Source organism: Arvicola amphibius, chromosome 2, assembly GCF_903992535.2.
Source record: "Arvicola amphibius chromosome 2, mArvAmp1.2, whole genome shotgun sequence".
NCBI classification, from domain to species: domain Eukaryota; kingdom Metazoa; phylum Chordata; class Mammalia; order Rodentia; family Cricetidae; genus Arvicola; species Arvicola amphibius.
Genome location: NC_052048.2, coordinates 63,779,591 through 63,796,126, shown reverse-complemented (window position 1 = coordinate 63,796,126; position 16,536 = coordinate 63,779,591). Strand labels below are relative to the sequence as shown.

General features: G+C 46.3%; 1 protein-coding gene across 1 annotated transcript; it reads right to left on the bottom strand.

Annotated features, from left to right (window-relative positions):
• Positions 1-3,204: 3,204 nt before the first annotated feature.
• Noto (notochord homeobox) lies at positions 3,205-16,273 on the bottom strand. Its single transcript, XM_038317822.1, has 3 exons — positions 15,892-16,273; positions 14,096-14,310; positions 3,205-3,351 (listed from the first exon to the last, which is right to left on the bottom strand). The coding sequence occupies exons 1-3, from the start codon at positions 16,271-16,273 to the stop codon at positions 3,205-3,207; spliced, it is 744 nt and encodes a 247-aa protein (XP_038173750.1).
• Positions 16,274-16,536: the final 263 nt, after the last annotated feature.

The following is a 16,536-nucleotide window of genomic DNA, read 5'->3' as shown; positions in this document are numbered from 1 at the left end:
AGTGAACACAAGGCCAGCCTGGAGTACGTGAAACCCTGTCTGAAAAAGAAAACTTAGGGACTGCAGAGATGATGGGCAGTTAGCACTTGTTGCTCTAGCAGAGAACCCAGGTTTGGTTCCCAATACTGGTTCACAACTATCTGTGTGTAACTGCAGTTCCAGAGGGCTCTGGTGCCATTTTTCAGCTCCCTTAGGCACCAGGCACACACATAGTGCACATATACACAAGCAGGCAAAACAATCATACACATAAATTTAAACAAAAATTAAAAAGAAAAAAAAATTACTTCCTTTTTCTATAAGTCCTCCGGCCATTGTCAGACTTTTATTTTAACCAGGTTGGACCAGTACCTGAGTTGACAGGGACTTTCTTGGCTGCACAGTGGGGTTATGGAGCAGTAGTCAGGTGGGAGGAACCCTTAACTAGCTGCAGAAATGAATGCACATGGGAATTGTCCTGAGACTGGAAGAGGGATGCTCCTGCTAGACCTGACCATATCTTATTTTGCTGTTTTGTCCCTCAGTTAACTATGTAGTCCCTGAAAACAGAACTCTGTCTGCTCGGCTATAGTTTCATGGTGACACTTGAGGATTAGATAACAGCCTAGTAATTATTTCATAAGTGATGTTTTTATTTTTTGTTTATTTTGAGACAAAGTCTCTATGTAGACCATGCTGGCCTGAAACCCACAGAGATCCACTTGCCTCTGCCTCTCGAGTGCTGGGGTTAAAGGCGTGTGCCACCACCACCTGGCTAATTTTGGTTTCCTTACAGTTACGGTGTAAGTGTGTCTGTCTCTGTGTGGGTGTGTGCACTGGGGGAAACTGTTCTCTCCTTCCGTTACGTAGGTTCCAGGGATCTTCAGGTGTGGGAGCAAGAGTCTTTACTGTTGAGCCTTCTACCAGCCCTTGTTTTTGACATGCTAGTAAATCTCACTACTCTAGGCTGGCCTCGTAGCTCTAGTTGACTTCAAGTTCACCATCCTTCTGCCTATGCCTCCTTAGTGCTAACACCTAGGTTTGCACCACCCTGCTCAGCTGCAAAGGATGGTTTCTTGAGTCACAAGACTCTCATTCCCTCTAGCCTGCCATTTAATGCCTGCAAGTCCACTGTTCTCTTTTGGTTTTGGGTTTTTTTGTTTGTTTTTTGTTTTTTTTTAAATGGTTTTTCGAGACAAGGTTTCTGCGTGTAACAGTCCTGGTTGTCCTGGAACTCACTCTGTAGCCCAGGTTAGCCTCGAGATCCACCTGCCTCTGCCTCCCGAATGCTGGGATTAAAAGCATACACCACCACTTCTGGCTAAAGCCCACTGTCTTGTGTGCTGGTTACTTTCGAAGCTCAGTTTCCACCACCCTCCTTCCTTCCTTCCTCTTTCCCCAGAAACTTGGGCCCTGAGAACAACCTAGTAAAGGAAGTTCAGGCCTTCTTTCTCCCCATCACCTCACCTCAGCCCAGGAGCTGTGGCTGGACAGTCTGCACTACAGAAATGAGTTATTAATATTGGAAGCTGACTTCATGGGAAAAGGCTCTCAGCAGGTTTCCTGGCAAGAAATCAAACAGAGTGAGAGGGTCATTCGGGGAGGAATGGCATTATCCGTGCTGGATGAAAAGAAGCCATGACAAAATGAGGTTAACATAAATTTAGGAGGAAAAGGTAGGCGCTTCAGAGAAAAATATGGTGGACAAAGTAGTGTGTTTCTCCAAAGGAAACAATTACAATACATGTGCGCTTATACTGAAACTGGTAACAGACAAAACAAGAAAATGTTGGGCAAAACATGGAGACTTTCATCTGTTATCTTAGCACTAAAGAGGCAGAGGCAGGAGAAATTCCACAAGTGTGAGGTCAGTCTGTGCAACATAATAAAAATCTATCTATATATAAAAGTGGTCGCCGGGCAGTGGTGGTGCATGCCGTTAATCCCAGCACTCGGGAGGAAGAGGCAGATGAATCTCTATGAGTTTGAGGCCAGCCTGGTCTACAAGAGCTAGTTCCAGGACAGGTTTCAAAGCTACAGAGAAACCCTGTCTTGAAAAACCTTTAAAAATTTTTAAAAAATTAAAAAAGGTGTCATCCCACATTCCAGCATGTGAGAAGTAGAGGCAGGAGGGCCAGGAATGCACAGTCATCCTCAGATACAGAGTGCAGTGGGACTATGGTCTTGTATCCTGTAAAGATTTGTCAGTTGTATTGGTTTAATAAAATGCTGATTGGTCAGTAGCCAGGCAGGAAGTATAGGTTGGGCAACCAGAACAGGAGAATTCTGGAAAGAGGAAAGGCTCAGTCTGTAGTCGTCACCCAGACACAGAGGTTAGAAAGATGAGAATGCCTCATTGATAAAAGGTACCAAGCCATGTGGCTAAACAGACAAGTATTATGAGCTAATTTAAGATGTAAGAGTTAATAAGAAGCCTGAGCTAATAGGCCAACCAGTTTATAATTAATGTAGACCTCTGTGTGTTTCTTTGGGGCTGAATGGGATCGGGCAGGACAGAAACCTCTGTCAACAACTGACAGGGGTGGAAAAGATGAAGAGGAGAAGGGTTGAAATGTGGAAACTTTGTGCCAAGTGTACTAAGCAATATGCTTCCCTCCAGACTCCAGGAAGTCTTTCACACCCAGATGCTCATTCAAAGGGTCCCTTCTCGGGGGTTGGAGAGATGGCTCAGAGGTTCAGAGCATTGCCTGCTCTTCCAAAGGTTCTGAGTTCAATTCCCAGCAACCACATGGTGGCTCACAACCATCTGTAATGAGGTCTGGTACCCTCTTCTGGCCTGCAGGCATACATGGAAGGAATGCTGGGAAAAAAAAAGGGTCCCTTCTCCACAGCAAGGCCAGGAAAGAGTTGATGAGTCCGTCCTCAGGGCAGAGCTGGGCAGGTGCTTCCGTTCCCTAGGTGAGAGGTCCTGTAAACCTCACCACTTCCACCCTGACCTCTGGGCTTGCACTCTGTGACTGCATTACAGATCTCATCTCACCCCGGAGAGATGTGTAAGTCCTCAATAAACCTGCTATCCTCGCCAAGGACATAGATCATTCCAGTAGTCTGTTCCCAGGGAGCTCCTGCTTGATTGTCCATTGTTTGATTGACATTTGGTGTCCTTGAACCTTAAGGAAACTCTTTGTTGAGATGTGGGATTGGGAGGTCCAATAGGTGTCCCCCGAAGAAACTAGCACATGTAGCATGCCTCTGGCTCAATCCTTAACTGCCAGCTCCTGACTCGGCATCTTCACTCTGGATGCTGCCATCTGAGCTGCTGGAAGGCTCTTCCATGGCAGAGGAGGAAGGTGATTTCAGTTTCTGCTGCTTCTGATACTTCACCCTGCGATTTTGGAACCAGATCCTCACCTGCAATTGGGGGCAGTGGAAAGGCATGAGAATTTGGTCAGCAGGTCCCTTTTACCCTCCACTCACTTCCAAAAATGCCTAATTCTTGCCGTCTGGATAAAATTTGTTTTTTCGGCAGGAGGATCCATCGTTCTTTGGGGTGAGTGAGGAGTGAGTGCCCGAACCGCGGCAGCTGCCCGGAGAGGGACCACCGACTCTCCACAACCCCCCCTGCCACCAGCACACTTCCTGCTCTTCCTGCAGGGGTTATTCTCCCCGGATACTGCCTCTCTCTCCCTGTCCCTTCCCAGCTTGCACCCAGAATCCTCCCCCCCCCCCCCCTTCCTCATCCTCCCGTCTTTGGGGCCACAAAATCCCACAGCTCAGCCTGTTTGGGCTCTGGGGACCTGGAATTGAGTGCACCCAGGCCGGTGGGAGGTCCCCTCCTTCATTTGACTGCCCGGAGCAAGGTAGGCCTTTGTCTGAGAGCTGCTTGGCCTGCAAGGGGACCTGAAAGTCTGCAGGAGGATCCATCGTTCTTTGGGGTGAGTGAGGAGTGAGTGCCCGAACCGCGGCAGCTGCCCGGTGAGAGACCACCGACTCTCCACAACTCCCCCTGCCACCAGCACACTTCCTGCTCTTCCTGCAGGGGTTATTCTCCCCGGATACTGCCTCTCTCTTCCTGTCCCTTCCCAGCTCGCACCCAGAATCCTCCCCCCCTCCCCCTGCCTCATCCTCCCGTCTTTGGGGCCACAAAATCCCACAGCTCAGCCTGTTTGGGCTCTGGGGACCTGGAATTGAGTGCACCCAGGCCGGTGGGAGGTCCCCTCCTTCATTTGACTGCCCGGAGCAAGGTAGGCCTTTGTCTGAGAGCTGCTTGGCCTACAAGGGGACCTGAAAATCTGCAGGAGGATCCATCGTTCTTTGGGGTGAGTGAGGAGTGAGTGCCCGAACCGCGGCAGCTGCCCGGAGAGGGACCACCGACTCTCCACAACCCCCCCTGCCACCAGCACACTTCCTGCTCTTCCTGCAGGGGTTATTCTCCCCGGATACTGCCTCTCTCTCCCTGTCCCTTCCCAGCTTGCACCCAGAATCCTCCCCCCCTCCCCCTTCCTCATCCTCCCGTCTTTGGGGCCACAAAATCCCACAGCTCAGCCTGTTTGGGCTCTGGGGACCTGGAATTGAGTGCACCCAGGCCGGTGGGAGGTCCCCTCCTTCATTTGACTGCCCGGAGCAAGGTAGGCCTTTGTCTGAGAGCTGCTTGACCTGCAAGGGGACCTGAAAGTCTGCAGGAGGATCCATCGTTCTTTGGGGTGAGTGAGGAGTGAGTGCCCGAACCTCGGCAGCTGCCCGGTGAGGGACCACCGACTCTCCACAACTCCCCCTGCCACCAGCACACTTCCTGCTCTTCCTGCAGGGGTTATTCTCCCCGGATACCGCCTCTCTCTCCCTGTCCCTTCCCAGCTTGCACCCAGAATCCTCCCCCCCTCCCCCTTCCTCATCCTCCCGTCTTTGGGGCCACAAAATCCCACAGCTCAGCCTGTTTGGGCTCTGGGGACCTGGAATTGAGTGCTCCCAGGCCGGTGGGAGGTCCCCTCCTTCATTTGACTGCCCAGAGCAAGGTAGGCCTTTGTCTGAGAGCTGCTTGGCCTGCAAGGGGACCTCACAGTCTGCAGAAGGATCCATCATTCTTTGGGGAAGAGATGGGCAGGCGCCAATGCAGGAGCTCCTCCAACAACATGAAAGGCAACATGACATCACCACAAGCCAGACATCCCGAAACAACAAGAATTGAACACCCTACCCCAGAAGATATAGAAGAAACCGACATTAAACAGTACTTTATAAAAATAATAGAGGACCTTAAACAGGAGGTAAAAAACTGCCATAAAGAAATGGAGATGACAAACAAAAAGGTAGACGAAATAAATAAATCTCTCAAAGATACCCAAGAAAAACAAGAAAAACAAGAAAAAGCAATCAAACAGGTAAGGGAAACAGTACAAGACCTGATAAATGAAATGGAGGTATTGAAGAAAACACAATCTGAGGGACGACTGGAAATGGAAACTCTGAGTAAACGAACAGAAACTTCAGAGACAAGTATTTCCAACCGAATACAAGAGATGGAAGAAAGAATCTCGGACTCTGAAGATACTATAGAAGAAATAAACTCACAGATTAAAGAACTAAACAAATCTAACAATTCTTAACACAAAACATTCAGGAAATCTGGGACACCATGAAAAGACCAAACCTAAGAATAATTGGGGTAGAAGAAGGAGAAGAATTACAACTCAAAGGCCCAGAAAACATATTCAACAAAATTATAGAAGAAAACTTCCCCAACCTAAAGAAGGATGTTCCTATGAAGGTACAAGAAGCCTACAGAACACCAAATAGACTGGATCAAAAGAAAGCATCCCCACGCCATATAATAATCAAAACACAAAACATACAGAATAAAGAACAGATATTAAGAGCTGCAAAGGAAAAAGGTCAAGTAACATATAAAGGGAAACCTATCAGAATTACACCTGATTTCTCAATGGAAACCATGAAAGCCAGAAGAGCTTGGATAGATGTGCTACAGACACTTAGGGAACATGGATGCAAGCCTAGACTATTATACCCAGCAAAGCTTGCATTCACCATTGATGGAGAAAACAAGATATTCCAGGACAAAAACAGATTTAAACAATACGCAGCCACAAATCCAGCCTTGCAGAAAGTAATAGAAGGAAAATCACAAACCAAGGAGTCCAACAACGCCGACAATAACTCAGGCATCTAGCGACCCTTCACCAGCACAACTAGAAGAAGGGAAACACACAAACTCTACTACTAAAAATGACTGAAGTTAACAACCACTGGTCATTAATATCACTTAATATCAATGGACTCAATTCACCTATAAAAAGGCACAGGCTAAGAGACTGGATACGAAAACAGAATCCAACATTTTGCTGTTTACAAGAAACACACCTCAACCACAAAGACAGGCACCTACTCAGAGTAAAGGGTTGGGAAAAGGTGTATCAAGCAAATGGCCCTAAGAAACAAGCGGGTGTGGCCATACTAATTTCCAACAAAGTTGACTTCAAACTAAAATCAATCAGAAGAGATGGAAAGGGACACTTTATACTCATAACAGGAAAAATCCTTCAGAATGAAGTCTCAATCCTGAATATCTATGCCCCTAATATAAAAGCTCCCACTTATGTAAAAGAAACACTTCTAGAACTCAAGGCAGCCATCAAACCACACACACTAATAGTTGGAGACTTCAACACTCCTCTCTCACCAATGGACAGGTCAATCAGACAGAAACCTAACAGAGAATTGAAAGACTTAATGGAGGTAATGAACCAAATGGACTTAACAGACATCTATAGAACATTCCACCCAAATAGGAAAGAATATACCTTCTTCTCTGCGGCTCATGGAACCTTTTCGAAAATTGACCATATACTTGGTAACAAAGCAAACTTCCACAGTTACAAAAAAATATTAGTAACCACCTGTGTCTTATCGGATCACCATGGATTAAAATTAGAATTCAACAACAATGCTACCCCCAGAAGGCCCACAAACTCATGGAAACTGAACAGTCAACTACTGACCCACACCTGGGTCAAGGAAGAAATAAAGAAAGAAATTAAAGTCTTTCTTGAATTTAATGAAAACAAAGACACAACATACTCAAACCTATGGGACACAATGAAAGCAGTGCTAAGAGGAAAGTTCATAGCACTAAGTGCCCACTTAAAGAAAACGGAGAAAGCACTCATTGGTGACTTAACAGCACACCTGAAAGCTCTGGAAAAAAAAGAAGCAGACTCACCTAGGAGAAGTAGAAGACTGGAAATAATCAAACTGAGGGCAGAAATCAACAAAATAGAAACACAGAAAACAATCCAAAGAATCAATGAAACAAGAAGCTGGTTCTTGGAGAAAATCAACAAGATTGACAAACCCTTAGCCAATCTAATCAAACGGCAGAGGGAGAACACGCAAATTAACAAGATCAGAAATGAAAAGGGGGACATAACCACAGACACAGAGGAAATTCAGAAAATCATTAGATCTTACTACAAAAGCCTGTATGCCACAAAATTGGAAAATGTAAAAGAAATGGACAGTTTTTTAGATAAATACCATATACCAAAGTTAAACCAGGACCAGGTAAATGCTCTAAATCGTCCTGTTAGTCGCGAAGAATTAGAAACTGTTATCAGAAACCTCCCTACCAAAAAGAGCCCAGGACCAGATGGTTTCAATGCGGAATTCTACCAGAACTTCCAAGAAGACCTAATACCTATACTCCTTAAGGTATTTCATAATATAGAAACACAAGAGTCACTGCCAAATTCCTTCTATGAAGCTACAGTTACCCTGATACCTAAACCACACAAAGACTCAACCAAGAAAGAGAATTACAGGCCAATCTCACTCATGAACATGGACGCAAAAATTCTCAATAAAATACTGGCAAACCGAATCCAAGAACACATTAGAAAAATTATCCATTACGATCAAGTAGGCTTCATCCCAGAGATGCAGGGCTGGTTCAACATACGAAAATCTATTAATGTAATCCATCATATAAACAAACTGAAGGAAAAAAACCATATGGTCATCTCATTAGATGCTGAAAAAGCATTTGACAAAATTCAGCACCCTTTTATGATAAAGGTCTTGGAGAGATTAGGGATACAAGGGTCATTCCTAAATATAATAAAAGCTATTTACAGCAAACCGACAGCTAACATCAAATTAAACGGAGAGAAACTCAAGGCTATCCCACTAAATTCAGGAACACGACAAGGCTGTCCACTCTCTCCTTATCTCTTCAATATAGTGCTTGAAGTTCTAGCAATAGCAATAAGACAACATAAGGGAATCAAGGGGATCCAATTTGGAAAGGAAGAAGTTAAACTTTCATTATTTGCAGATGATATGATAGTATACATAAGCGACCCCAAAAACTCCACCAAAGAACTCCTACAGCTGATAAACTCCTTCAGTAACGTGGCAGGATACAAGATCAACTCCAAAAAATCAGTCGCCCTCCTATACACAAAGGATAAGGAAGCAGAGAGGGAAATCAGAGAAGTATCACCTTTCACAATAGCCACAAATAGCATAAGATATCTGGGAGTATCGCTAACCAAGGAAGTGAAGGATTTATATGACAAGAACTTTAAGTCTTTGAAGAAAGAAATTGAAGAGGATACCAGAAAATGGAAGGATCTCCCCTGCTCGTGGATTGGGAGGATCAACATAGTAAAAATGGCAATTCTACCAAAAGCAATCTATAGATTCAATGCAATCCCAATCAAGGTCCCATTAAAATTCTTCACAGAGATTGAGAAGACAATAATCAACTTTATATGGAAAAACAAGAAACCCAGGATAGCCAAAAAAATCTTATACAATAAAGGTACTTCTGGAGGCATTACCATCCCTGACTTCAAACTCTATTACAGAGCTACAGTATTGAAAACGGCTTGGTATTGGCATAAGAACAGAGAAGTTGACCAATGGAATCGTATAGAAGACCCGGATCTTAAACCACAAACCTATGAACACCTGATTTTTGATAAAGGAGCCAAAAGTACACAATGGAAAAAAGAGGGCATCTTCAACAAATGGTGCTGGCATAACTGGATGTCAACCTGTAGAAGAAGGAAAGTAGATCCATATCTATCACCATGCACAAAACTCAAGTCCAAATGGATTAAAGACCTCAATATTAATTTGAACACATTGAGATTGATAGAGGAGAAAGTGGGAAGTACTCTACAACAAATGGGCACAGGGAACCGTTTCCTATGCATAACCCCAGCTGCACAGACTTTAAGGGCAACATTGAATAAATGGGACCTCCTGAAGTTGAGCAGCTTCTGTAAAGCAAAGGACATTGTCACTAAGACACAAAGGCAGCCTACGGACTGGGAAAAGATCTTCACCAACCCTGCAACTGACAAAGGTCTGATCTCTAAAATATATAAGGAACTCAAGAGACTAGACGGTAAAATGCCAATTAACCCAATTAAAAAATGGGGCGATGAACTGAACAGAGAATTCTCAACAGAAGAAGTTCGAATGGCCAAAAGACACTTAAGGTCATGCTCAACCTCCCTAGCTATCAGGGAAATGCAAATCAAAACAACTTTGAGATATCATCTCACACCTGTCAGATTGGCTAAAATCCAAAACACCAATAATAACCTTTGCTGGAGAGGTTGTGGGGTAAGGGGCACACTCATCCATTGCTGGTGGGAATGCAAACTTGTGCAACCACTTTGGAAAGCAGTGTGGCGGTTTCTCAGGAAATTCGGGATCAACCTACCCCAGGACCCAGCAATTCCACTATTGGGAATCTACCCAAGAGATGCCCAATCATACAACAAAAGCATATGCTCATCTATGTTCATAGCAGCATTATTTGTAATAGCCAGATCCTGGAGACAGCCTAGATGCCCTTCAGTGGAAGAATGGATGAAGAAACTGTGGAATATATACATGCTAGAATACTACTCAGCGGTAAAAAACAATGACATCTTGAATTTTGCAGGCAAATGGATGGAAATAGAAAACACTATTCTGAGTGAGGTAACCCAGACCCATAAAGATGAACATGGGATGTACTCACTCATATTCGGTTTCTAGCCATGATTATAGGACATCGAGCCTATAAGTTTGGGATCCTTGAGAAGATAATAAGAAGGTGAACTCCCAAAAAAGATATAGTAATCCTCCTGGATATTGGAAGTAGACACGATCGCCAGGCAAAATTGGGAACTTGAGGGTTGGGCAAGACTGGGCCAAGGGAAGATGGGGAGAGAAAAGTGTGAAGGGGAGAGCGGGGGGAGCTCGGAGGAATGGGGTGCTTGGGATATAGGAAGGGTGGATATGAGAGCAGTGAAGCATATATCTGAATTTAAGGAGCTACCTGAGGGTTGTCAAGAGACTTGACCCTAGAGGGGTTCCCAGGTTTCCAGGGAGACGCCCCCAGTTAGTTCCTTGGGCAGCTGAGGAGAGGGAGCCTGAAAAGGCCAGTTCCTATAGCCATACTGATGAATTTCTTGCATATCACCATAGAACCTCCACCTGACGATAGATGAAGAAAATGACAGAGCCCCACCTTGGAGCACCGGACTGAGCTCCCAAGGTCCTGATGAGGAGCAGAAGGAGAGAGAACATGAGAAAGAAAGTCAGGACCGTGAGGGAACCTCCAGCTGGCGACAGATGGGGAAGGTGACTGAGCCCCACATTGGAGCACTGGACTGAGCTCCCAAGGTCCCGATGAGGAGCAGAAGGAGCGAGAACATGAGGGAGAAAGTCAGGAACGAGAGGGGTGCGTTCACTCATGGAGACGGTGGGACAGAACTAATGGGAGAGCACCAACTCCAGTTGGAATGGGACTGATGGATCATGCGACCAAACCCGTCTCTCTGAGTGTGGCCAACAGCGGGGGCTGACTGAGAAGCAAAGGACAATGGCTCTGGGCTCTGATTCTTCTTCATGGACGGGCTCTGTGGGAGCCTTCTCAGCTTGGTCGATCACCTTCCTGGACCTGGGGGGAGTTGGGAGGACCTTGGTCTTAGCATAGAGTGGGGAACCCTGATGGCTCCTTGGCCTTGAGAGGGAGGGAGGGGAGGTATGGGTGGAGGGGAGGGGAGGGAAGGGGGAGAAGGAGGGGAGAGAAAGGGGAGAATGAGGGGAGGGAGGGGGGAGGAGGAGGGAAGGAGATGGAAATTTTTAAATATAAAAAAAAATAAACCATGAGAAAAAAAAAAAAAAAATTTGTTTTTTCTGATGAACTAAGCATCTCCTCCAAAATGCCATTTCTGTCACCACCCATTCATCCCAGCATGTACCTTTGTTCTTTTGAGATGATAGCTCATATTGCCCAGGCTAGCATCAGACTCACTATGTAGCTCAGAATGATCTTGAACTCCTGGCCCCCCCTCCACCCCCCAAGTGCTAGGATTATGGGTATATGCCACCATGCCCGTTTTATGTGGTGCCGGAAATTGAACCCAGTGCTTTATGCATTTGAGATGAGCACTCTACCAGCTGAGCTATGCTCTAGCTCCTTGTGAGTACTTGTGACTACTCACAAGTGTGTACTGTGCTGTGCTAGGTGACAGTGTCAGTGGCAAGTAAGAGAGGCCAGTCCCTGTGTTCTGGAGTTCACCATCTAGTAGAAGAAGCCCCAACAGAAATAAGTAATATTTAGAAGGTACAAGTGGAGGCACAAACAGAGGCTTGGGTTGGGTGATCTCTTTGAGGATAAGGGCCATCCCGGTTGGGACAGAGAGAAGTAGACTAGGTAGAACAGGAAGACAGCTGATGGAATGGCTCTCAGTTGACCTCAAACTCAAGGTGAGGGCTAGAAAGGCGAGCACAGCTGCAAGGAAGAAAAGGCAGGGAAGTGAGAGAGAGTCAGAAGAGCCAGGACAACCAGGATCTTGAAGGCACAAGGAGGGAAAGTCCCTTTTGAGGCTTGCAAATGGGATGTGACATTGTCCTGAAGTGAACTGCACATCTGACTGATCTGTGGGGGCTTAATGGAGGCAAAGGCAAGAAGACAGCCAGGAGGTCATAGCAATACCCAGGGGGAGCTGGGATATGTTGGGATATAAAGCGGGGACAATGGGAAAGTGAAGCAATTCCATTAGCAGGTCAGAGGTCGAGGGGACAGGACTTGCTGAGGGTTAGAAGTCGGAGGAGGAAGAGCAATCGAGGATGACTTCATTTTCAAGTAACCGGCTGGGTGGTCTGACCAGGGATGAGGAAAGAGATTTAGGGAAGAAAAACAATTAAGAATTGAGGTTTTGTAGACAGGTGGTGGTACACACCTTTAATCCCAGCATTTGGGAGGCGGAGCTAGGCGGATTCCTGTGAGTTCAAAGTCAGCCTGGTCTACAGAGCTAGTTCCAGGACACATAGAGAAACCCTGTCTTGGGGGGAAAAAAAAAGAATTGAAGTTTTGTAAAGTTTGCCTCCCCAGAGACATCTAAGTGGAGATTTTAAGAAAGTGGTTAGGGACTGAGGATATAGTTTTGTGGTAGACTGTAGCATGACTAATCAAAACCTAGAATCAGATTTTGGGGTTCAACCTGAAGGTCAGAAAAGCAAACGGCTTGCCATTGGCTCTTACCTCTACCTCAGTCTGTAATGGTAATCTTGCCTCCAGGAGTCTCAGAATGAGACTGTGTCTGAGAGCTGTCTCCTCCCGTTTTATATTCCTCTCTACTGTTCGGATTAAAGGTGTGCACTATTACTGCCTGGTTTCTATGGCAAACTAGTGTGGCTACTGGGATTAAAAGTGTGTATCACCACTGCCTGGTCTGTAAGGCTGACCAGTAGGGCTGTTTTACTCTCTGATCTTCAGGCAAGCTTTATTTATTAAAATATAAACAAAATATCACTACTATAGAGAACTTGCGTAGGATGAGGTTCAATTCCTAACAGAGAAGGTTGGACCAGGAATATAAACTTGGGCCATCAGCCTAGAGATGGTATTTTAAACCATGCTATAGATGAGACTAGATGGCGTGAAGTCTCAAAGGAAGAGTAGCCTAGAGGGGAGACAAGGATGACTGGGGAAGTTGGAGGCAGGTCAAGAGGGGAATGTGTCTAAGCTGGGGAGGTGTAGTTAACCATACAGAGAGCTGTGCAGCTCAGGAGTCAGCTGAGGGGAGAAGCGTGCTGGCTGGCTTTGACAATTTGGATGTTTTGATGAAACATGCTGGGATGAATTCAAGAGAAAACAGAGAGCCGGAATTTGATCAGTTGGCAGAACACAGGTCTAACACACATAAATCTCTGGATTTGACACTCAGCACCATGGTAAACGTGTGTCACCTTAGTGCTTGGGAGGTGAGGCAGGAGGTTAGAAGTTCAAGATTATCTTTGGCTAGCTAGTTCAAGACAAGCCTGAGATACATAAGAACTTGTTTCAACACACACACACACACACACACACACACGGAAAAACAAGAGTGAATGGAAGTGAAGACAGGATGAGAGTTAGCTTAGCAAACTCCTGAAGAGTCTGCCTACAAATGGCATGGTGCAGTGATACAGTAACCACAGAGTTTGGGGCAAGGGAACAGTCACTACTTAAATATTGAGCCTCTTGAATACCTACTTGGTTTTACTGGCAGCCCTTTCTTTAGCATGGAAACAATCAGAAGGTACCAGAGGAGTCTGGGGAAATGGCCCAGATGGCTCAAGTCTCAGGCTTGCTAAGAAAGCCTGAAAAGCAGAGTTCAGATCTCCAGAAACTCACCTGTAACTCCAGCCTCAGCAAGGAGAGGCAGGATCCACAGAGCAAGCAGGTCCAAAGAGACCAGCCATAAAATCCCAGCTCTGGGTTCGACTGAGAGATTCTGACCCAGCGAACAAAGTGGAAGAGCAACTGAGAATGAGTCCTGACATCAACCTTGGGCCTCCTCCTCCACATGCACACACACTGGCACGTGTGTGCCTGCACACACAACAACATGCACACACATATGCAGAACACATGCAAAAAATAAAAAGGAGCTAGTACTAGAGTAATATGTTTATAATGTGACTCCATATTTGGAATATTACATGACATACGAAATGTGCAAACAATTAGGCCTCTCTCCCCAGCATCCTAGTCCAGACAAAGAAGTCATGGCTTCTTCCCAACCCTTACTAAGAGCCTATAAGAAGATGGTGATGGTCCCCACACAGCCTGAGCCTCAATTCCTGTTCTCACCTGGTTCTCTGTCAAGTGCAGCCTGGCAGCCAGCTGGGCTCTTTTCTTCCCCACCAAGTTGTGCTGCTTCTCAAACACTTTCTCCAACTCCTCCAGCTGCTGAAGGTTAAACATCGTGCGAACCCTCTTTTGGTGTCTCTGTGTGTCCTGAAGGTCCACGGAAGGTGCCCAGTCCAGAGGGCTCCAGAGGCCTGGACAGTAAGGGAGCTCTGAGCCTAGAGAACAACCAACAGCAGAGGAAGTCAGCCAGCAGCCACATGCCTACTCCCCTGACCCCACCAACGCACGCACGCACACACACACACACACACACACACACACACACACACACACACACACACACATCATGGAGGAGAGAAAAAACTTACAGGCTCCAAATCTCTCCCCTCGGCCAGGTAACATAGGGAAGTGGAAGATGCTATATAGAAATAACCCCCAAAGAGCTGGGCAGATGCCTCAGTCAGTAAATCAGAATGGCACAAGACTGAGGACCTGTGTTCCGTTCCCCAGCACAAGGGAAAAAAATTGCAGGGTTGAGCTTATGGAGACCAGGAGAGTGCTTGGGTAGCTTTTTACCCAGCCAGTCCAGCCAATTGGAGAACCTCAGATTAAGTGAGAGGTCCTGTCTCAAAATTAAGATGGAATAGGAATAGAGAGACAGATGGCTTGGCAATTACAAGCAATTGCTGCTCTTCCAGAGGCCTCAGGTGTGGTTCCCAGCACCCATGCCCAATGGCTTACAACCACTTGTACTTCTTACTGGCTCCAGGGAATCTGATGTTTCCTTCTGGTCACCTCAAGTGCACATTCACATATACACATAAGTAAAAGTAAAAACATCATTAAACAATAATGTGGATAAGTGCCCCTTGACCGAAGAATGGATAAGGAAAATGTGGTACATTTACAAAAAGAAGTACTACACAACAGAAAAAAAAACAATGACATCTTGAAATTTGCGGGCAAATGGATGGATCTAGAAAACATCATATTGAGTGAGGTAACCCAGACCCAGAAAGACAAATATCAAATGTACTTACTCATAAGTGGCTTTTAGACATAAAGCAACAAAAAGTCAGCCTACATTTTTTTTTTTTTTTTTTTTTTTTTTTTTGGTTTTTTCGAGACAGGGTTTCTCTGTAGCTTTGGAGCCTGTCCTGGAACTAGCTCTTGTAGACCAGGCTGGTCTCGAACTCACAGAGATCCGCCTGCCTCTGCCTCCCGAGTGCTGGGATTAAAGGCGTGCGCCACCACCGCCCGGCCCAGCCTACATTTTACAATCCCAGAGACCCTAGACAACAATGAGGGCCCTAAAAGAGGCATACATGGATCTAAACTATATGAGACATAGAAAAAGACAAGATCTCCTGAATAAATTGGGAGCATGGGGACCATGGAAGAGGGTAGAAGGGGAGGGGAGAAGAAGGGAGGAGGGCGGAGAAAAATATATAGCTCAATTAAAACAATAAAAAGCTAAAAAAAAAAGCTAAGGCGTAAAAAAAATAAAAAAATAAATAAAAAAAGCTAAGGCGTAAAGGTATTGAGGACACCTGAGTGACCTCCGACATCCACACCCATGTGCACTCACCTGCGTACATATGAATATATATAAACAATAACCCAGAGGTGTTAAAGAGCCAGCAGAATAGGAAAAATATGTGTGAAAAGCTGTCTTCTGGACGTGACATGACATGGTTGTTACAGCTGTGAAATCACAGCAGCTGTGATTACAGGCATACACCATCGCCCCTGGCTAACTCTAGGATTCCCCTTTAATGCCATCTGCATCCCGGTACCTGTGAGGCTGAGGCCCTGCTGGCAGAAGAGGTGAGCCACATTGAGTCCGGGTACGCAGGGCATGGAGCAAAGCGCGTGGACGCCCAAGCTCAGGTAGGCAGGCAGCCAAGTCGCTGCAGAGCACACCCAAGGCAGGACCGGGTACTGTGACACCGAGCAGAGGTCCAGACTGGTGCAGGTAGAGAGCCGCGGTGCGGTGACCATTCTCTTATGGGTCTCGGGTCTGGCCAGGATGGCTTCAACAGAAAAGGAGGACTCCAGGCGTTCCTGAGCTAGGCGGCGCCGGACCACTGGGGACACAGCCAAGGGACAGGGGCCCAAGTGCCCTGACTGGACCTGAGCGCCTGAGAGAGCAAGCTGCTGAGGCTCTGGGCCGGACATGGCGAGACCCCTGAGAGGACCTACACTGGAGAAGAGCGAGAGGATCTCCCGGGCTGTGCAAAGAGCTCAATAAGAAAGAGAGACCACCCTACTAAAGGGACAGGAGACTGGTGAATCACGATCCCAGGGATCGGTTGTTTGCAAAGGGCTCTTAAACTTAGCGGGTGGGAGGAGGCGGGGCGAAGGCCAGATTTAATCTTCCTAGAGTGAGGCCAAGCCTCTAAAGTGCCGCAGTAGCTGCAGGTTGCATCCCACCAGGGCGG